The sequence below is a fragment of the Haemaphysalis longicornis genome, unplaced genomic scaffold (assembly GCF_048455015.1).
Source record: "Haemaphysalis longicornis isolate Haplotype H1 unplaced genomic scaffold, Haemaphysalis longicornis Haplotype H1 scaffold_13, whole genome shotgun sequence".
In the NCBI taxonomy this organism is placed as follows: Eukaryota; Metazoa; Arthropoda; class Arachnida; order Ixodida; family Ixodidae; genus Haemaphysalis; species Haemaphysalis longicornis.
In genome coordinates, this window is record NW_027526233.1 from 7,032,928 (window position 1) to 7,056,540 (window position 23,613).

General features: G+C 48.1%; 1 protein-coding gene across 1 annotated transcript in view; it reads left to right on the plus strand.

Moving 5' to 3' along the window:
- Window positions 1–855: 855 nt before the first annotated feature.
- Window positions 856–23,613, plus strand: part of LOC144164298 (lysosomal Pro-X carboxypeptidase-like) — a 35,106-nt gene continuing 12,348 nt past the window's right edge. Inside the window, exons 1-2 of the mRNA XM_077694800.1 lie at window positions 856–964; window positions 13,558–13,698. Of these exons, the coding sequence (XP_077550926.1) occupies window positions 917–964; window positions 13,558–13,698 (189 nt within the window). The 5' untranslated portion in view covers window positions 856–916. The remainder of the gene's footprint in view (window positions 965–13,557; window positions 13,699–23,613) is intronic.

Consider the following 23,613-nt stretch of genomic DNA (forward strand, 5'->3'; position numbering starts at 1 on the left):
CAAAGGGCGAGTGAAATAATAAGTGACATCCGTATACGTCATTTCCAATTTTCCTTGTTGAGCGGCACAAGTGCAGAAAATCTAGCCTCAATTTTCCCCTACATATTCTCCCAACGTAGTCTTAAATGTAGCCCCACAATTTCAGGCCTCTAGGTCGAGCAGTGAGTCAGACAGGTAGTCGTGCGCTGCATTCTATATGTTAAAATAAATATTTGCTACGCATACCCTAGGTAGCCAACGTACACATGTGTTGTTTCTAAAGATGGCCCGCGACCTAAAGGAGTGTTCATCGCTGCAACAAGTGGTTCTGCGGTAAAGCGACGCACACAAAGCGGCGGAAAGCAACGCGCACTGTCGCAACGTAACTCTCGCAAAGCGATGGAAAGCAAAGGGACGCGTATTTCCGGCTGTCGTTTGGTGCGTCCCTTTGCTCCTAGTGAAATGGCTCCTTCTCGGCATTCTCCGCCTAATTTCCCCCTTTTCCTGGCCCTGAAAGCGACCACCCGCCCCAAGAATACCTGCATTTGTACGGGGCTACCGCGTCGCTTCAAAACGACGACCGCTTTTTGGAGAATGCGACCACTGGTTACCTGCGCAGATGAGGTTACGCGGTAGTTGGAACAAACGTGTGAACTCATTTTCTTCGCATTTATAAGGGATATGTAATACTACACATTGCGAGCTTTGTGCTCAGGAAAAAATTAAGGTGCGTTTTATTCACTTTTCCATGCAGAACTTGCGCTTGTTGTTGAAAACTTGTACCAACGGAACCCCAGATATTTATGTTTATTTTTTTATTGCAGATGAAGGTCGCAAAACGTTAAAAGAAAAGTTTATGTTGTGCCAAGATCTGAACGCCAACAATTTTGAAGATTTCAAAGAGTGGGTCCGCGACAGCTACGTCGGCCTTGCGGCGATGAATTACCCGCACGCATCCGGTCATATCCCGGCGAATCCAGTAAAAGTGAGGCCATTTCTCCTGCCTTTTCTCCGAATTTTGCTGTCGTTACACAGAGAGAGAGGGTGATTGGGTAATTTTATTGAAAGGGAAAGCACTGATAGGTCGGTCTGCTGATGGCAGCACTGGGCCGCTAATATGTCTGTAGGACTTGCAAAGGGACAAAGAGATTAGATAGAGGACGGATGGGATGAAGACGGAGAAATAAAGAGTGACTGTGTGCAAAAAAGACTGTACTAAAACAGTTCATATCAAAACTTTCATCAAGACGGGGCCCAACTAAAGTCGCTCTGCCAAGCCACTGTTTCGTAGAAATGTCAGCACTGCCTTGAATGCCTTGTGCGGACGCGGAGCGTCTGGTCGAGGACCCAGCAGTACTTCCTCAAACACAGCCCGATAGCCCAAGCGAGCCAGTGACCTAGCTAAATGCTCTCGAGGAGTATGTTAACCTTCCACCTTCCAAAATTTCAGGCACTCCATAGTAAAAGGCTAGAAACCATTTCGTTCACTCGTGGGGCCATTTCGTGCGCTAAAATTGCAACCCCAGTGGTTTTAGTGCTTGCGCTCCGGCTTTTAGACAGAGAGAGAGAAACCCTTTAATGAAAGCTGAAGAGGTCAGCCCCTCTAACGGTAGGGCTTGCTGTTCCCGATGGGGTGAATACAGTGACATGACAAGGAAAAAAAAAATAAAAATAAAAGAGGGGACGGGGGAATGCGAAAAGTACAGATTTATTCCGGTTCTAACCGGTTCAAACGTGTTCGGAGAGAAAAAACAAGCTTTTCGTGTTAATTTTTTTTACTGCTGCGCTTTTTTTGCTTTGTCAAGTCACTCTTAGACGAATTCTTAATGTAAATTGTTTGCGCAAATGTTTCGACTTGGCAAACTTGAATGTTTCTCATGTGAGGTCAACGATTACAACACTAACTGAACCGAAATAAAAGGTTCGCAGGGACACTTAAGGCTGCCTATGTCAGTTACTCTTTAGTTTGTGTGTTAAGCATTACTGGTTCCTTCTGCCGGTTTATTTTCTCATGATTTGGTTTAGTTCATTCCCTTAATTGAATTTCATTTTATTATGACTGTAAACCCGCTCTTTCATACCCCGCAATTGTCTCGTTGAGGAAACAAAAAAAAATGGCTGACGATTGGAATACTCCCAAAAGCGAAACTTGAGCGCAGCGCGAACTGCATCCTTCTCGGTGACGGCGCATAGCTGCTGCGTCTCAGGTACGGATCGCGTGATCAGTGAACGAGTGGTGGCGCGCCATTCTCCCTGCGTAACATCGTAGCGCGTTGCCACCGGAGAACATGTCTCGCACGGCTTCGGCACAAGGGCCTCCCCCTCACGCTCCATACTTTCATCCTCCGCTTTCCTGTTCACGCTGTCTTCGATGGCCTCTTCCTTCTCCCGGTTACACCAAGGCTGACGCTGAGGGGCTACTCCAGACCACAGGAGCGGCACCAAGGGGTATTCGCACGCATGTGGTTAAAAGGATCAAAATATTCCACGTTTTGATTGGCTCCTGAAACCACTGTCAGTTGGCGACAAAAGTTGGGAACATTTAGGGGATTTTTTGTTGCAGCGAGCTGGCTTGTTGTGGCATCGCGCGTCGCCTTCTAGGGAATTCCCTGTAAGAAGCTGAGTGCCGGCAGCTAGCAGCAGACGACGCAAGAAGCGGCTGGAACTTACGCTTCTCTTGTAATTATTTCAGTTTTGACGGATGTCTTGCTTGAAGATATTTTTTTATGAATGCGGAGCGTGCCTGCTTGATCGTGTCAATGTTGCCGCCCCGAGTTTGTGCTGCGCTGGTTCATTTACTCTTATTAACATCAACATTTCTTTCTCCTCTCTGTGGCCCTAATATTACGGCTGCGCCGCACCCACCTATCATCACACTTGGAGGACGTCTTCATTATTTCTCCGGCACTGAATTACCTCTGTGTTTAAGTGTCTTGTCTCTTTCAAGAACGATGAAAAAATCAAAGACAAATTCGTTGCTGAGCTCGAGATTTCCTAGAAACGCGCGTGTATACCGGCCGGGGTAATCGCGATAGCAGTTCTACTTGTGCAGTGTGCCACTTATAAACTAAAAAAAAACGTAGAATGAGATATTGCCCCTTCAAGTCAGTTTCCAGATCTGGTCATTCCAAAATGCACATTTATTGTCGATAGATGGTAGCGTAGCTTATTTAGTGGCTCTAAGTCTAAAAGATTGTGTTATTGCAAGGTGCTTGATTGCTATGACACTAGCCCTTTGTAGTAACCGTTAAAGAGCAAGCATTAGATTGCTTCCAGCTTACAGGTTTCAAGACCAGATGGGAAGGCCAGTATTAAAATACGCAAAATTTTAGAACCTGCTGTTGTAAGTGAACCGGCAGTGTAGCATCTCAATCTTTTTTCATGTGCTCTTGTGAAGACCTTTCAATTTTCCTCGGACAAATGAATTATAACTTTCTAGCTTGAGAGGTACAACTTGAAATAGTTCTGAATGTTGGCTACCTGACAGTTCGTTGTTTAGACTGCAGCATAAATACCAGATAAGAGACCAAGGGACGATGACGTGCAAGTGCTCGTGTATTGTCCTTCATAATATTTCCACGTTCCTGCAATATTTTCCACTGTTTCCACATTCCTGGACTATGTAAAAGGAATATACCAAATGAAGGAGACAGTTTTTAGTTTTATTTATTCCCAGCTCCACAGCCATACAAGACGACAGATATCAGAGGTGCCCAGCACAAACGTTATAGGTGCATCCATGCTCGTTGAGACCTCTGTCACTGAAAAGTAAAAAAGAAACACCACTTTGAAAAATGGTCAAGCAGTACATATATTTCCTTAGGAGCCTCCCATAAAAATTCAAATGACCAGATAGCTTAACCACAGTATACTATTATTGTGTTCCTTGGGTGTACGTGTTTTAGTATGCGTATGGTCACTGACGTTTCTGCTGTATTTTTTTTTCTTTGTTTTCTTACGTTCGAGGCACTGCCCCTCACACACCCAGAACTGCGCTTCTGGGAGTACACGCTACCGGTTCAATCAAACTTGAGCAATGTTATGGGCTCCTACACAAAAGGAACAACGAAACGCTTCCAGCTTCCAACCGGAGAGTGTGGGGACATAGCATCGTAATTTTAATTTAGCGTGTGCTGCATGCTTGAGAGAGAAACAGGGATTGCGAAAAGACATACCACTTGCACGTTCGCTACACGCAGCAGGTGTTGCTTTGCGCGCCAACGTATGGTTTGTCTTTTGCCACTGTCTCTGTTCCTCGTCCAAGTATGCAGCACACGGTAAATTTGAATTCAGGATTATACAAAAATTGTTAACGCCACAATACTATCGGGAACGAGAATGACAGCCAGGAGGCCGAGACGGCCACGCAAACAAGAATCCACGCAGAGTTAGGTACACAGTACAGTGGTATAAACACAAAAACTACAACAAGCATTACTGACGTTACTGACCTTGCTGGGAAAATGAGCGCATAAGTGATCTCTTTCCCCCTCTTCCGTGTGTGCGACAGCAAAAGCCGGAGACCGGCATGGCTGATCTACGCTCAGCTCATTCTGGAAGTCTCTCTTGAAACGTCGCAGTAGGTATCTAAGACACCTAATCGGATAGGGAGATCGCACCAATACTACCATTAATGGTATATTCACGCATTGGCAGCTTCACTTAGTAGCAACCAACAAAAACTGACACGGTGGGTACTGACAGCACAAATCGTTCACGGGGGCGAAGGGGGAACCAGGAAAATGCTGCGCATACGCGGTGTTGTCCCTAGGCGATCAAAAACAAGTCCAGTGACGTCATGTTTTGACCACGTGACCAACGAATTTCTTTCCTCCTAGCCGCTCCGTATTCACACGGCGGAGAAATTCGCCGTTTGTCTCCTAGGAGTGCGCGCCACGTGACCCCAACGTCAAGGTTTCTCTCCCGCGCACCGCTCCGATCGGACGTTTCTGCTCGCGAGCTACAAACGATCCTATGCTTGGCGGCGGAGGCAGCGGGATTTAGTCTGCTCGTCGGGCAGCTGGCCGCGACTCAAGTTGTAGAGCGGTTGCAGGCACTTTATTTTTATCGCTTCTTATTACATTGGACGCGAAAATGCGCCGCGAACACGACAGGCCCACTGAGGAAGCCATGTATACCACCAGCACGCCCGCTGGGCGAGCGGCGGCCGCGACCACCAAGTGGCGCAGGCCGGCGTAGGTAGCTCGAGCTATAGCTTGTTATCTCTCCCCAAGGCGCAAACAAAGCTCCATATACGAGAAAGGCGATAATGATGTGATGGAAAGTTGCATTAAAAATCATAATCTGCGCCACTTGCAAGAGCGGCAATCGAATATTCCCCGCAGTGTTAAGCCTAACATCTCTATGCGGGCCTGTAGGCAGACCAGCGGCCTTGCGCATTGCGCGCCGTTCTCTACCCGCGGCAGCCCCTGCACCGCGTCCACAGCCAATTTTTCGGTGGCTGACAAAATCAGTACGTTGGGGCTTCAGCAGAAATTGCCGTCGTCGCGGAACCGGCGGTGCTACGGCAGCTCTGCTTTAGAGATAGGCGACTGCAAACAGTGATGTCCGTCCGACCGTCGCATCCTCCGTGTGAGAGACGGAGCTTGCCGAGCGGAAGTCCACCTGCGGTGACGTCTCGACCTCCCTCGGATTTCTCCGCTGGAACGCTCCGTCGTGTGAATACTGCTTTATGAGCTGTGCTGTATATCATGACTCTACGTAGCCACCACGGTTCCGTCTTGTGAGGCTCTCCCCTCGCCAGCTAGTGACAGGCCGTACCTCGCTTCCAAACTATGCACCCGCACGGCAGTCACCTGGCAGGCAGGCATGTAGCTTCCTGGTGAGGGGCAGCGCCCCGGTGCCACCGACTCCTTCCCCCTTTCCCCCTTTCACCTCCCCATTGGCACGTCTTCACCTGAATCATCTTTCAACGGACAGCCTCCCTGCAGGCTGCCCATTTCCCGATCAATCGACCCTTTTGTCTACCGTCGTTTTTTGGTAGCATCGAGTGTCGCCGCAGTGCGGCTTTGCGAACGTACACCCCCTACCCATGGGTGGCTTGTGGCGGGCTGCCCCTCGTCTCCAAATCACGCGTTATGACCGGGAGCTTCTCCTGGCAAGCAGGCAGCAGACATGCAGTTTACTGGCAAACGGGCAGCCTCTTTGCCAGCTGCCCTCCAAAGAGCCTGCCCGGCCGCCATCTCTTTTGGTCTACGCACGCCATCCAGTGTCTACGCACGTACGGGCGCACGCACGCGTATATTCGTACAGTGATGCAAAAACTGCATTTAAAGAAACCTGGTTGGTCTGCTACGCTTTTTATGTAGCTATTGTTCCAACGACGGTTTAGCTTTAACACAACATCATTACCAGTGCCAGAAGTCGAAAACTGTCCGGCGTCGGCGTCAGCCTCCTCCTGCAATGCCACTTCTGCGAGGCTCCGGGCACCCTCTACCATATCATGTGGGGCTGTGATAAGAACCCCCAATATCTCGCATTGCCCTTCCTCTCCCATGAGCACTGCGAGGGAGTCCTGTCCACCTCAGACCCTGACGACCAGCTTTGGCTGGTGCGGAGAGCCAATGAAAACGGACAAACTTAAGGGGTCCTGAGGACTCTTCCTCAAGGCTGACTGCTGTCGAGACACGTCCATTCCTCCGCCTTCACCTGCGAAGCTTGGGAGGTGACGTTTAGAGCCGTTTCATATACTCCCCACCTTCCATGTGCTAGCAGACAGCCCAGAAGGAAGGAACGGCTACAACGGCTCACTGAATATAGGGAAACACTAATGATTGAAACTTGGTAAAGAGTCTTCAGGGACACGTGACAGCGAGTGGGTTCTAGTAAAGCTAGTGGCTTAGTGAATTCACAAGCAGTAGTGTAACACCCCGCATTTGGACAAAAATGCAGTTCTCCCGAAGTTAACACCTGTAATCGTTATAATAGCGTGCACAGAGATAGTTGGTAGGACAGCATTGGGAAGAAACAAAAATATAAACAGAAGGCAAAAATTAGAAAAATGATCGGACAAAATGCAAAATATAAGTTTACGCATTTCCCCCGAGACCGAAGAATAAATGACATATTTCCGCGAAAGAGCGTTTGAAATACCTATAAATATAGCGTAAATGGACCAGCTCTGTACTACGACTTCCATAGTCGAAAACGACCTTATTAGCCAAGTAAGCACACTTAATGGCTGTACTGGTATATATACGTTATTGGTAAAAATAAACAACCAAAACTTAATAAGAACAAAATATTTAAATATTTTTCGCTGGTTATAGTCATATTTGGCAGCAAAGGGGCAAAATGCACAAGCGGCAAAAGAATCCCATGCATTAGTAGCCCTAAATTTCTGCAGATCTCCTTCTTTCAGTTTTGTTGCTTCCTATAGAGTAACTTTTTATACGCAGTGAAACCCCGTTAATTTGGATTTCACGGGACCGAAGAGATTGTACGAATTAACCGAGCGTCCAAATTATCGTAGTATGATTATCATACCTAAAGAACTCCTTCAATATCGCCAAACCTTTATATTATTTAGGTTAGTTGCTGTGGTTTGCTGACAATACAAAAGTTTCCGACACAAAATACATAAAAAGAAGACAATGTTATGGTCGCATGGCTTTTTGGCAAGATGATGGCCACAGCGATGGGTACTCTGTATTTCACTTCGCTGCCGACCTGTGCCATGTGATTTTCGTCTGTGTCTCCGAGATGTACACAGGCTCGTTTGTGTCCCGTTCCGATAGAGATGTTTTAAATGCAGAGCATTTCTTTAACTCACGATGTCACCCGTTCTAGTTGTCCGTAGTGGTCCGCACCCCTCCCCCTACACTATATAAGAAAATAATACTTACCGGCGCCTGGTTTCGATCCCATGACCCTGCGGGCGGAACGCAAGGTACATGCTGCTCTACCCACTGCGCCACAAAGCCGACACAGAATGGAGGGCTACGAACGCGCCTTTTATCCTTGACTCATTCAAACTACGTCAAGAAGCTGCTGATACAACGCATTCACTACCTGTGGGCGGAACGCGAGGTACATGGTGCTCTTCCCACTGCGCCACAATAATCATACCCACGTGCTGAATAATGATGTCAAGTGACTACGTAATTACGTCTCCTCATTTAATTACAATACAACAACCAACAGCAACAAGTGCAACAACATTAACGTAACGCAAACTACGTAACGTCGTGCGCCCCCGGAAATGCTCTGCATTTGATCGTGCCCCTCGCGAGGGGGATGTTTAGTTTCCTGCCGCAGCAAGAACCAGGCGGCCTCCTGCGCAGACATTTCCACGCCCTTGAGCACGTTCACACTTGCAGCTTGCGGAGTTTCGCGAGACTTTGGGGGGGGGGAGGGCAGGGGAACACTGTGTACAAATGCGGAGCGGAATCAAGCAGTGAACGGTTCAGTAATCCGACACATTTTCAAGATATGTACCATTGAATTTTTTAGATGCGCCTTTGATTTCCGCTGCGAATCCGAATTGGCTGAACGCGGCCACGTAAGGATGCCTGCTGTTTCCTCCCCTCAACTACCACGTCGCAGCATGCTTCCACGACACTTACATGTCGCAGCAAGTCATCGGCGCAGCTCTAAGTGTGGTAACCACGGTGACCGGTGAATCCATCTCACAAGAAGAATATGAACACACCATGGGCTGCTTCCAATGTTACGGGCGCAAGCATGGCCGCACCTCCCCACGTCATCCCACGTATGCATCGGACCCGCCGTCCACCGATGAAAAAAGCGCACACTCCGCTACGCAACCAATCCCCGAGGCAAAGACACAGCACCAGAATCGCCCCATTCAACGCCCGCGATGCCCACGCCTACCCAAAGACGACATAAATGTCGCGATTCTGCCACGGGATGGCCTGAATGTTGCGCGCATGAGCGAAGATACCTTGATAGACAGCATCCTACGGGCTGCCGGCCTAGAGCAAGAACTGGCCTCAACGGACATTTTCCGAGTGAACCAGACTCAAAACAGTGTGGTTATCAGCACAGCGTTTCTCGAAGGAGCGGTGATACACTCGCATTGAACAAGTCAAAGCCGGCGAAACAACTTACGCGACCCGAGCCTACGTGACTCCTCCACAAGATTCCGAAAGAGGGGTCATCTACAAAATTCCCCCTTACGACTCACCCGAAGACATAGCAAGAATTGTGGTGTATTCCCGAAACCCAACAGCCCTCCACGTCAGAAGAATAAGACAGACAAATTCGGCCATTATAGCCTTCTCTGGCAGCAAGGTGCCCTACTTCGTATATTACCGCTGAGCGGAGTACCGCTGCTACATCCATAAGACAAAGCATGAGGTGCGCTATGCCTGCGGTAAGCTGGGGCATCGGAAGGACGCGTGCCCTTGGCCAGACCACAGATTTTGCAACCCCATGGAAGAAGAGCACGAATGCGTCGTAAAATGCGCCCTGTGCGGAAAGGACCACCCTAGCGTAGACAAGCAGTGCAAAAAGCGTTATCGCGCCCCGTTCGTCCTCAAGCAGCGACAGTGGTGCCGCCAACGATCCATCAGCCAGAAAGGAGACTGTTCCAGACAGCGGAGGGGCCGTTCGGTTTCATTTTCACGGCTACCTCGCGAGGGTTCGTCGTGTCAGAAGAAACACAACAAGAAGATTCAGCAAGCCTCAACGACACTCCTGCTCCAAGTCCAAGAACCAGGAGGACCCTGATCCGCCCAAGACAGCCCGACTAGGAGAGCCCTGCCGCCCCGCAACAACAGACTGCACCGCGCAGGAGAGCTGAGCAGCAAAGGCCTCTCAAAGTGCTAGAGCAGGGGCACAAACACAAGGCATCGACATGCGTGCAAAACAAGATAACGAGAGGAAGAGTTGCAGAGCATTAGGGCTATGCTGAACCAGGTTCTAGCCGAGAATAGGGAACTCAAAGCCGAGCTCCCGCATATCCCGGCAACATCGTCAGCCGGAACAGCAGCCTCACACTCTTTTGGAAAAAAACCCTCCTTGTAGGAAAAGACGGGCTGAGGAGCCGGCTCATCGCCCATCGCAAGAAAGCCATCAACTGGAACAACTGGAGCAGCGCTTCATGCAGAGATTTGAGAAGCTTCAATGCGCAGTGAATTCTCCAGCCACTGCTTTGGCGAATTTCAGGGAGACTATTGACCTCAAATTCTCCGCACTCGAATTTAAGGTAGCTCAACTCCCTTCGGCGTGTACATCGTGGCCAACACCACCCCCGCGAGTCAGACCTATTTGCCCCTCTCTTTTCCCAAGGGAACAAGATGCATCCCCCTACACCGAAGCCATACAATTGACTGCCGTTCAACCAGCCTCTGATCACCATGGCGCAAATACAACGATTGCCACTACTACTGCACCTGGTCACGGAACTGTAGACGATACAGGTCCAAACGAGGGCTCCTACAACAGCATATCAACCCCATACGGTAAAACCACCAGGCTACACCAGATATCATAGCGTTACAAGCGACAGTGGTCCCAGATAAACTCTCGAGATACACGGGTTACCACTACGTTCCGACAGATGCCGGCAAACCCTCACCAAGAGGTGTCCCCACCCTCGTGCATTGAAATATTCCACCAGAGCAAATATTGCTTGAATGTCATGGGGCCGGAATATGAATGTCTTTCTTGAAATCCTGCCCGCTACCACGAAGAAGCAAAAGTTGTACGTCTTCAAGGTATACAGCACCCCAAGACTATCCCGTAATGCCGGGTCCTTGGTCGAGATGGCTCACAAGGTGTCCCATGGCCATTCTGTTTTCGCGGCTGGGCGCGTGAATGATAATTGACTGGTGAGGTCATAAAAAAGGGTTGTCTTAACTTTTCCTCCTGATGGATCCACTAAGAGGGTGGGAAAGGGTGGTGAGAACGCACACGGCGGCGCTTGCTTGCTGGTTGTTGATTGTAAAAGCGGTACTTGAAAATGACGACGAAGTAAGAAACACAACACGAAGCGCTACTATCAACTGAATTTTATTGTGAAAAACGAACATACATATATACTAGGAAAAACGAACAAGAATCTGCGTCACCACCAACCCATTGATAGCAACAATAGATTTCAACCATTCATACATACATGACTGAGTAAAACATCGACAGCAGAGAGCAGCAAATAACCACAAGGCACGTGGAATACATACCAAGTTTAAGCACAATCAAACCCCTTACAAAAATGCCAACTCGACATCATGTAACTGCACAGATGGCTGGCTGACACAACTAGTTCCTCCCTTCCTAATTTGAAAAGCTTCTATGATCTCCCTTGTGGATTGCTTTGCATGTTTATCTGTGACGGTTGTGTCCTCTAGTTTTGGTTCACACTTTTTCGTGCACTGTTTGCAGTGCATTGCCAGATGGGAGTACGGTGCCCCTTTTAACGAACTGGGATGTTCGCGAAGGCAAACGTTGAGGCACCGGCCCGTCTGGCCAATGTACAGCCGGTAAAACGCTTGTCTATAACAGCGATTTCAACTTCAACCAGCTACACCTGAAAACTGCCGAAACATACTCGTTCCAAACATGTCGGAGGCAAAAGCGAAGGGCTAAGACTTCAGAATTCCGCAGTAGTTTTATTCAAATCCCGCTCCGGCGGGGCAGGATAGGGCTGAGAGTACGAACGCTGTGTTATAGACAAGCCTTTTAACGGCTGTACTTCTTTTCCGCTTGTGTACGGGATCCTGTAGATAGCATCTTGTAGATAACGGCTCGCCTCGTCGCCTGCGTTGCTGTCGGCGCGTTAAATCCTGCAATCAATCAATCAATCGCGTTCCGCATATTGCCAACGACGCTAACCGTACACTCGGCTTCTTGCCACGAAATTTAAAACTTGCTCTTTCTTCACTGAATATATAAGATTAGATAACACTTTTTCGGCATAAGCTAGAATATGCATGCTCAATCTAGCACCCCTTTCAATCTAGTCATACATACACACTTGTAGCCGTTCAAAACTGTGCGTTAAAGTTGATTGGATTACACTATTCCTATTACACGACCTATCCCCCCTTTCAGTAGTACTGACACGAAATTTTCGTGTTAGGTGTTTTTAACTGCTATGGGGGCCTACCAGCTCACTAATCATAGAATGTCCCATTAGTCGGTCGATCGCAGGGTAAACAATCATTTACGGCGTCGTTTATTCGTGTGAGTTTTGGTTTTGACAGAACGAACACCGTGCGGCCGCCATGACAGGAGGACGTCCTTGACGTCACCATTTTTGTCCCTCCGTGCCTCCGTGCCCATCTGGACGCGCGCGCGAGCGAGCTCATACACGCGCCCAGACCGGCCGAGGCCTTCACCATCCCCACGCGCCCAGGCAGCATGACGTCAGTTTCAGAACCATAACGTGTACACGCGGCGTAGCAACGCGCGCGAACTGCAGCCAGCGCGTCGGCCACGCCACGGGAACCCCGACGTCGGCAGTTTGAGGCAAGGAGCAGATGATGTAATGCTGGCCCGCTCTGGCCTTTCTCGTACGGGCAAAGATTAAAAGGTATTTTTAAAATACGTTATACTGAACGGTTACTGTTGAAACTTACTGGGAGATATCTATTGATAAAAAGGAAGCACTTCACACAGTTAATTCCGATATGAAATTTCGTGTCACCACTCCTTTGGATGCCGCTGGAATTTTACGCATGTCTTGCGACAAAACAAATTTCTCGCATTTGCCTTTTTCATACATTCTATTAAGCATCCCCTTCTTCATTTGGTATCGCTACCACCCAGCGGACATCATGCTGATTGAGCCATGGAAAATCATTTCATCCTCCAGCGGCCCCTAGTTCAGCCAACCTGCGTTTTTTTTCTTCTTGCGCACACCGAAGGACTGGAATAACCTGCCCACCCACGCCATGCGCCACTCCGATCCCACCAAACTGTAGGCTTTCATTGGTCCCCTTGTCAAATGACATGACAGCCTGCCACTTATGTAATACCCCCAAACGGAGAATTGAAGTAAAATAAATAAATAAATAAATAAATAAATAAATAAATAAATAAATAAATTAACTGCATGCTTGCAAAGCAGCCAGTAGCAGCTGCCTGAGAGACCGTTTCAACATCCAAAAACAACCGCCGCTTTCAAACCTGGTGATAGAGCCTTCCTGTCGGCAAATTCCAGCCTGGGACCGTCGCGTTACGAAGCCGACGTCTGTCCAAATGCGCCATTCGGACTTTTTTTTTTTTTGTAGGATGATGGTTGAAGTGGGTAATGACAACAGTGGTTGAACGCGACGTTTTCTGCGGGAGAAATAAAATCGCGAAGGGTGAAAGCCGAAATCCCTGAGGTAATAGGTCTGGACTGAATTCGAGACAAAGTCAACGCTTAACAAGTCAAAGTGCAAACTCAGCCGACGACCACGGAATTCTTCGCGATCAACCATCATCGTCGTTAGACGGGGGGATGCGGGATTTTTTCTCAGCATTTGTTTAGAAGACTGGATATTCTTGATGATAAGGGGCCGCTGAAATTGCAACGCCCATGCCGCGTTAGCTCAGATCCCGTACTAGCTTCACGTAGAACTGAGCAATGGTATTACTTTTTTTTTTCAGGAGGCATGCCAAATGCACACCAGTAACGATAAAAATGAAATGGTGGAGGCGGTTACGAAGACAGTGGGATACTATCGGAACCGCACAGGCGCCACCTCTTGCTACTCTCCAGAGTCCCAAGACCGCGCCATGGAATACCAGGTAAGCGTCAGTGGTATGATGCGTACCAAACCGTATTCTTGTTCAATTAATTCGTGTTCGTTTATGTGACAGATGAATCCCCGAAAAACTAAATAAAACGTGAAGCCACTCAAACATTACTGAACAGCGTAGCACTTCTTACGGCGCGTTAAATGCGGGAGCATTAGTAGCTATTACCGAACTGGTATACTGGTGCACCTTGGCATCCATTGCGCTCGGGACAACTGGTTCCTCATGCACCGCTGGTTGTGGCAGCACCGTAAGTTTAACATTGCCTGGTGCTTTCTGAAAAGACGTGACATCGCAGTGTTAGCTTCTTCCGTTTTCAGGTGGCTACCCAAAACCGAAAATCTCGGTCTGTATTTGTCCCCGACTTCAGTGGCCCGGCCATCTAGAGTAAAAGAATTCTGAACACCAAGCATGTACAGGGTGTCAGGATTCGCCGGGACATGCTTCCTATCCACAAAGCGGCGAATCGCGCCGGCCACAGAGACCTCTCACGGCCAGTACCCCTTCGTCCAGTATCGGCCATAGAAGAACTTCTGAAGGAAAAGGGAACCGTTTGTTTCGCCACGCGTGCTTTACTTCCACCGCGTGGAACTGATCTCCGCAGTGGGCTCGCTCATTGGGAAGAGGTCGTGCTGCGGATGCTTCGGGTTGGGGTGGCGTTAACCCCAGCAGTTACCCACGCTTGGCCTGCCCGCTACAACGCGCCGTTTGTGGACAGCTTCCCCTTTTGTGCGCTTCCTGCGTCAGAAGCTAACGTTGAACACTTGCTGTGGAGTTTCCCAGGTCTTAGAGACGCCCAAACGCAACACCTCCGTGGCACAGTTCTTCATTCTGGGAGACCCCCAGGTAACAAGCGCTGGATATGGGGGCCCCAGAACCGGCCTGTCCTTGATTTTCGCGCGTTACACGTGCAGTGTTGTACATATGAAAACTTTTTCTTATGCCGATGGGCAATCTCGCAAAAAAAACCATGATTATAAACACGAGAAATGGCGTTACTCTCTAGTAGCGGCCAGTAATTTTTCCTTAATGAAATTTGGTGAGGGGATTGTAACTAACTGTATAACTTGAGAAGTACCGCCCGAATCATTGAAGCGTCAATTACGCACTTGTGGGTATCCAAGAGGGTCATCTCACTGCGGTATTTTCAGCGGCGTACCAACCCCGTACTAATTTTTTCTGACATATAAAGCAACTATATAGATCTAATATAGTACGTAATATAGTAAGTAACAATATAGATCTAATTCAGTGATTTTGTTTTAAACTAGCGGTTCCTTGATTTGTGTAGTGAACTGTTTTTTACGTATTCTTGTTTCCATGTGTAGTTATTTTTCTTTAGCTAGAGGTTGCTTAATTTGTGTAGCGAATTGTTTTTTGTGTATTGTTGTTTCCATGTTTGATATTTTGTTTGCCATAATGTGCGGCTACATTTTTGTGCTGTTCATTTGCGTGTGTTGTATGCGCTGAACCGCCCCTCCTGCTTGGGCCCAAACTGGGCCTGCTGTATCTACTAAATAAATTGTAACGAGAAGACGAGGAAGGGGACTGTGCAGCCTAGTGTGATGGGCATCTTACACCGACGAAGACGAAGACGGTTGGCGTGGGGTTATCGCTCGTGCTGTGATGGCCGAATTGTAAATAGCCTGCATCTCTTTCTGTAAATAGATCGCTTCAGCATCGACCATGGTTCATGTCATCCGTCCTACCGCCATGTAACATGTTTTGGTGGAGGTGCGGGTCTGATCCCCTTCGTAGACCTCCAGCTACGCCCGTCTCGGTTTCTGAAGCGACCACCTCAAGGATTAAGGATCGCGTCGGTCCGCCCCAGCCCCGGTGAGCCATTGGCCTGCGCATTCCCCAGCCCGGTGTCCCCTGCCCGTGATCCGACGAGACCAGGCTTGAGCAGTAAACTGCTTTCGCGCTACCAGGGTCCCTACCGCATCGTCAAGTGGACGTCTACAGTAAATTATGTGGTTGAGCCTCTCGCTCCGTCGCCCGATCAGCGTTGCCGCGGCAAAGATATAGTCCATGTTCAGCGCCTCAAGCCTTATATTGACCCCGTCGTAGTTTCATCTCCCTGAGTCGCCAGGATGGCTCTTTCGTTCCCGGGGGCAATTGTAAGGAAGACCATCGCCAACACCATACTCGTTTAAATAATGTAGGAGCGTGGACAGCACTGGTCATTCGCAATACGTGGGTATGTGACACAGAAGCCACACATGGAAGAGGCACCAACTCGTGGATGTCCCATCGCCATCGCTGGGACGAAGAAGAAGTCTCGTCTCGTTGGCTCTCCGTCTCGACTTGCTGGTCAGCGCGACTTGGTGCTTCGGTGCTACCGCTGCTGCTGGTGCGGCTGAAGAATAAAGCCTGAAAACCCTCTTATAAAATAAATAAAATAAATAAAACTCCACGAAATAAGAAAATACCAGCTGACATCGCCCCCCCCCCCCCCCGACACACACACACACATCGCAAAGCAGCGGCCTCAAATAGGCAGACTGAAAGCAACTCCTGTGTGCCTGTGCGCGTCAACAGCCCGAAAAGGCAGCACCGTTACAAAACTTGGATGGAACAGCAACCGGAAGTTTTGCGGGGCGCATGTGGCAGGTAATGCACAAACACAGCCGAGATTTCTTCTTTCTATGTTTCGTTTATTTTGTTCTGGCTAACACAGAAGAACCTGTTCAACGGCGCTGCATTATGATGTACGGCGGTACAGCCATCACGTGGTATTTTAATATTTCGGGAGAGAGATAGAGAGAGAGAGAGAGAGAGAGAGAGAGAGAGAGAGAGAGAGAGAGAGAGAGAGAGAGAGAGAGAGAGCTCTTTAATGTGAACTGGTGAGGTCAGCCCTGCTAGGAACAAGGCTTGCTACACCAGATGCGGGGTGACTTTGTTGATGAGTGGTGAATATCAAACATTAGGGTTACAGCAGGAAGAAGAAAAACATGAACCGTTAGAAAAAGGACAAGAAAAACAAGAGAATTCTGCCAGCAGAGTCCGGACATATAGTACAATTGAAAAGAAAATCGTTACTCGAAACGCTGAAACAAAACGAAAAATAAACGACGCGACAAAAAAAAGAGTAACAAAACCAACCAAAGAAAAATATATAGATGAACGGCACAGTGACACCAACACAAGAAAAATAAGTAGATGAGCGCCACAGTGCGAAAGAATAGATATCGCGACACACTTGCTGTGTCTGTCATCTAGAAAAATTTGTCTAGTTCAGTGTTTCGTAGGAGCTCGAGTAGCACTTTTGTACCTCAGGTACTGTCAGCACTATTGACCCCGGCCCCAAGAAAATGACGAAGTTCGCGCACTAGCATTGTGTGAATTTCACCAATTTCACGTGCAAGCTGACTGGTGGTTTCTTTATAAGTCCCCCAAAAGAAGTAGGGATTTAGTACACCGCGTAAAGTGCCGCAGTTATATGTATCTCGTGGATAAATACAAGCGCCTCATTGACACTTTAAATATTGGGACAGTGCTCCTCTAGTAGCGTAATGAATTACAATTTCCCACTGCAATTGTATCGTCTATAAAATTACTGGCCGCAACTGGAAACATTATTACTGGCGTTCTCAGAGTAACCCCATTGCTCTTTTTTTTGGTGCATGATAGTAGGGACATCCTTTATAAGAAAGACCTCTCTCACCGCTGTCATGGCTGCTACAAGTTCACATTATTTAGCGTAAAGAGCACTTTACGCGTATTTGAGGTAATATGTAGAGTACCCGCGTTCTATAAATTAGGAGTGAACGTTGCATTGGTATTTACGAGAGCAAACAGAGCGAAAATCAACCCATTAAAAACTACGATGAAAATTGGCGAGAGAGAAGCCAGCTCCGAAACAAAACTCGTCAGCGAGAGCACCTTCGAGCACCTTCGGGCTGCGTACACCGAGTTCCAATGCGGAAAAATTGAACTGAATAGAAATAACGTTCACTGCATTCATCGCTGAAAGGGCGGCGGATGAGAACAGCGTGATGAGTAAGAGTCGTGAGAGGGGAAGGTGTAACGGAGAAGAAGCAGCCGAAGGATATTCGGCGAAGGCCATTCGGCGACATTTACAAGTAGGGCAACGCACACGCTTCCAAATTTTCTTTTCTCTGATACCGTAACTGACAGTCTTACCTAATTCCTGTCTTTAAACTACTGTAGTATGGAGGCTAGAGAGCCATATGTTGAAGCAGGCTGCATTCCAAGAGCGTCAAAGTCATCATAGGTTAAGCGGCTGAGTTATGTTGGAGAGGTTGATGATGCTTGTTTGCAGCTGTACAGAAAAAGACGACCTCCACACACTCCCGTGACCGAAACTGTTGATGCCAAAGCCGAAAGTTGTGGATAAGAGGAGTGGTTTTTGTTCCTAATATTCAAATGTTCATTTACAATATTGGCATTATTCCGAGATATACACCCATTCCACTCCAAACGAACCAGAGAGTTCGCTTGACAGTCTCCGATTACACCATAAAAATCCATAGTTGATCCCTTCCCTGCCCTATTCATTCCCCCAGCGGATTTTATGGTGGAAAAACGTCTTCTGCCTCTTACAGCCATTTGAAAAACACGGCAGTGACGAAAAGATACATTTCAAAAAAAAAAAATAATAACCTACACAACCCAGTGAAATATTTCTAGGTCATAAGAAAAGAAGTGCGCTTCCTTGCTACGGTGCATTGAAAGTTGCTAGTGTGCTTCAAAATTGCCTTTGAGGTGAAGCAAAGTGGCGTTTTGAAGAATTTTTACACATTTTCTACAGCTATTGAAACTTTATGGGGACAATGAACCTGCATACATTATTTATATTGTTGACGGTAGGCGCGAAAGAAAAATATGGGAGCCGGGAAGTAGGTTGTTTCAGCGCGATAAAAACATGGACTTTTAAACTTTTCCAAAATTGTCCGTGTCCATACTCTTAACGCGCTGAGTGACGTTCTACGTAAAAAATTATGCTTAGGAATATTAGAAATTGTCTACGAAGAGGGTTTATGCCAGAAAGTTTAATTGGAGTACATTTCGTTTTAAGCAAGAAACAAAATTTTATATTGACCCCTCATTGCGGCCCCTGACGGCTCAGCGTAACTCCGCTTTACTGCAACTACTTTTCCTGCGCGGCAGCAGAGAGGAGGGGCGTCAGCGAAGGTCGATCCACCGCAAGTTTCGTTAGTTTCTTACGATGCTGCCGGCTTGGTAAATGTGACTCTGCCTGAATCTACAGGCCTTCCGTGGTACCGGAAACGAAGGGTGTTGTTAATAGATTGTAGTTCCTTAAAGGAGCCATGAAGAGAAAACACAAGTTTGGTTCATTCGAAAGATTGCCTGGTTAGAACCATAACGACACCACTTATAACGCAAACTTCGCTCAAATAAGCTACATAATTAGGAAAAAAGGAAATGACCATGCGACCCACCAGCTCATTTTCCGCAACACAACCTCTGATGTCACTCGAGAATGCTCTGCGATTGGCGGAGGCCGGCAAAAGCAAGCGCATGTTAGGCAGGGCTTACAGTTTGCATAGGGAGCTAAATGAACGTGAAACATACTGCACATTCTTTTTATGACAAAGAACGGTGCAGTAAACGGTTTAAGTTCCGAACGAACACGCAAGCGTGTATGCCAATGCGTACGAAACTACCGCCAGCTGAACTCGACATCTCCCCGTCGCCACCGTCGCGCAGACGAATTTTCGGGTTCAAGGCTCTTTGGGGCCAACGAACCGTCCCAGCACGCACAGCCGCGTCCTTGCTTGGTATCGTAATCCCTTCACAGGAGGTTGGCCGTCATATCGCAAACCAGCAAAGGTAAAAATAGAAACGAGGGGAGTAAGGAACACAGAGCAGCAACGAGATAGTGCCACTCGTCGCACAGGTTTCGGTATGGAGGTCGCGTTGGTTTGCTGCTGTCGTTACGAGCTCGTTTACAGTTTATAATCACTGAAAACTTCAGTTTGTTCGAGTACTTTACAATGAAATTTCGTTGCTACGTTTTGAAATGCGCATGTAGTACGTGAAAATCGTCGAGGGAGTGCGACATCCCCGCCGGTGAGATCTTCTTTCATGTGCTGCCCAACGACGAACCTCGGCGAAGCAAGTGGCTACGTTTTGTGAACTTTGCAAACGGAGGAGAAAGAGAGCTAAAGGAAGTACGAGTGTGCTCGCTTCATTTCCGAGGAAGTGATTACGGCAGGGACCCGGACATGCTGGCGCTCGTCGCCGACTTCGTCAAATCGCCGAAGCGCTCTGACCTTGGGGAAAAAAATCGCCGTACACACCGCGCATTGACGCTCGAATCTTTCTGGTCGGAGCAGAGAGCTCGAGCGAACGGCTTTGCATACACGACACAGGCCAACTGGCATAACGATACTGCTACTGAAATTGAAAATACGGCACATACGTACCAGTCTGTATTCGTCCGTCGCCACGGGGCGGACGAAATAGCGGTGCCGACGGCTGGGCGTTCGTCTGTTGTGGCTATCGCGGAATGGTCGCTTTCCCGTCCACCGCGTATCCCACAACTCTTGCCGCTCGTGCACTTAGAAGCATTGAGCGTTCAAGTGGTGTGAGGTTGTTAAATGCAAGCCCGAGCTCCTCGGCGAGAGTTTTGTTCTCCGGATCAGGCGATTCCATGACTAGGGCTGCGGGTGCACTAGGTTTTACTAGTATTTTTAAAATGGCCGCCGTCTCGGTCGACTCCCGCGCGTGGGTGCTATATGGAGTCGACATACTAAGTATCTGTTTCATGGACCGGCTCGTATGACGCCATTGTTCACGTTACGAAATGTGCAATTTTAGCGGGAGATTTAAAATTTTGGCTTAAATTGCCTTATTTCTCAGTGAATAAAGCATCATTTGCTACCGGGAAAGCGCTTGGGGTACTGTGAAACACCTAATCTTTCGAATAAAACAAACTTTTGTTTTCTCTTCATGGCTCCTTTAACGTAGTTCCTCTAATTACGAGCGTAGCGATAACCTGCTTGGGGAAAAATTTCGTTCAAAATGGCCTACGACTTTGCTGCACGCTTCGATTAACAGGCGCGTGAAGCTATGCGGATTAGGGGCAAAGACGGGGTTATTGGCCCACATAAAATTTCAGGCTGAAACTGCCGCATAATATCCTGTTGAGGACGGAAGGTTTAGGATGAAAGCCCAGCATGATGTGGGTGAACAGCCCTCATCGTCCTATAGGCTTGTAGACGGGCCAGTTTGACGTGTTAAAGCCCAGAAAAGAGATCAGGTGTACGGGTATCAGATGGGTATGGGTATGGGCTAGAGCCAATTCATTGCCTGGTTTGTGGATTAGCGAAAACTTTGCTTTTTTCCAAAAAACAAGAAGACTACCCGACACCAGCATGTTCATGGGCTCTGTCAGCGACTGCACCGCGGTTCCAGTGAGGTTCCGGGAAAGCATGTTAGTGATCCCGTCAGGTCCTGGCCTGATCTAACCTGGAAACGAGTGAGAGCAGCCCTTACTTCAGCGACCCCGCGGGGGCCATATAACGTCTGGTTGGGGCCACTGGTATAACCTGGAGGAGGAATGGGGGATGGCACGGAATACAGAGCTCCTGAAGCTACGGGAGAAGGTCCTGCTCGAAACCCAAGGTCGTGGACGGTCATCGTCTCAGTCTTGCTGTATTGTCATTTTCTTCTTTAGATTTAGCAGGCCACGGAGAATATTCCAGATCTGTGAAAGATTCGTGTTGCCCTCCATGCGGTCACAAAGGGCATTTCAATGCCAGTTGGTCCGGTATACCGCATGCTTACTAATGTCCTCGTGAACTTCAGCCATGCGGTGACGGAGAGGACCTTTGTAGTCGGTACGCAAGGCGCTCTTTGGCTCCCCATAAGTTGAGGATACGAGGATCAAACGCATCAAGGTGAGTTCGATCAGGGACTGTTTCGTAGCACGGCGACATTGTTCGAGCAGTGTGGCAGACCAGTCATCCAAATTTTCAAAGTCGTCAGATAAATGTGCCTCATAGAGGGATGTGAAAACGTCCATTATCCACCTTGTGGGAACGGGTGCGAGGCATGAGGGGTCCCTCCTGAATGGGGGGTTTCAACCCCATAGAGGTCACTTGCCAAGTCATGACGAGTGTTGTGCCAGACAGAGCTGGCGATGTCACGTGGGATTGTCAGATAAGGAATTATTTGTCTCTTGACTCTGTTGTGTTTCTTGGCCCACGAGCAAACGCATCTAATGCGAGAAGATAGTAAAGAGCACCACACCACCTTTACGAGACACATCCGGATACCACCATTCGGGGTATGGGGCGTTGAAATCACCGACAATAAGAAGCGGCTGGCCTTGGGTGCAGGACCAGGCCTTCTGCAGAAGTAACGTGATGTTCTGCGACTGCTTGATGGCACTACAACTGCCAGTATGTAGAAGCATTGCTGTTTGTTTTTCTTGTTTGGGGAAAGCGGGATTTTGACGAAAGCGCATTCGGGGCCAAAAAGAGATGAGGTTTTCTCATCCCGCCGGAATGATACTTCGGATCAGGAAATTTTACCTCAGCGCCGGGTCTGCTGGGGCCATATCTCGTTGCAGAACGCGGAGTAAGGCACACCCAAATTACTTTTTTTGTGTATTGCGGAAGAAGACGCGTTAACAGGCCTCAGCTCTTCTGCCGCTGCCGCTTGGTGCTTTACTAGCTCTTTCTTGTGGGTTATTCTTTCATACATGCTCCCTCCTATTTTATGAACTGGTATAGTTCTAGATTGGAACTGGCTTGCGGGAACACGACTGCGGATATTTGAACATAAATTTGACGGGGCGTTAAGGGCACTTCTTAGAAGAAATAAAAGCGATAAATGAAGGGAAATCTGTTTGACTGACTTTCTTTATACCTTTTAGTTTGAAGCTCTCCAAAGTCCCTCCATCTATTAAAGATTCCCTTCTTCATTTTGGCCAAAATTTAAACGGAAAATTCCCGCCCGGAACATAACTCGCGAGACCAGCCTGCCCTAATAACTAAACGGTAGAAGGGCGAAGGCTCAGGGGTACGTCGTCTGCTTGGCACCACTTCCAGTTTGAGAGCCCTCCTGGCTTCCCGCCTGCCAGCGGTTTTCGCGGCCTTCTGTGTATACTGTTTATGTTTCCATAAAAAATGACCGCGTATCTGCTCTTTTCTTTGCAAATGTCGATGAAAGACGAGAGTCGACTGATGCCCCTGCCATGTTAATGCCTCCCTTCTTTTTCTAGCTCACCTCTCATGCTGTTCATCTCCCGTTCCGTTCCAACCAGGATAACAGGCTAGATGTTTGCTGAAGGGAATTTAAATTTTGCTCCCGAATTTAAATTACCGCGTTTCACTGCTCCAAGTCTAATCCCTCAATGCCCGCGCTGCCGTACAGCGGAGACTCGCGTGAATCGAGGCACCCTACTACAACGTTTAGCGAACCACGCTCCCTTCTTCACGACCGTTTCAAGCGGAACGTGCAACCTATCTTTTGAAACCTTTCGTTACTGTTGCCGCTTTATTTCTCAAATGCCGCCAACAGCAATAGTAGCACTGTCAACAACAAGCGACCGTTTTCTGCAGTTGATGTAGCCTTTTATTCGCTGTCGCAAAAACCAAGCACCCATGAATATTTTAATAAAAGAACAATGGAAATATAACCTATGTTTTGATTTTTTCCCGATATTTGCGTAATGTGTTGTCCTTGTTCAAACAGTGCTGACAAGTATGAACATTGCCACCGGACTTAGATGTTTACATTTGGCTGTGGGTATGTACGACTATTGCAGAGATTCTGTTTCACTTTGCTGGACAGCCTGAATCGAGTGACAGAGGAGCATACAGACCGACCAAAATTTGCCCGTTCAAGTACCCCAAGGAGGGCCTTTAAAAAAAAACTCCCACCTCCCCTCGCGGGAACCCCTGTGTAGAT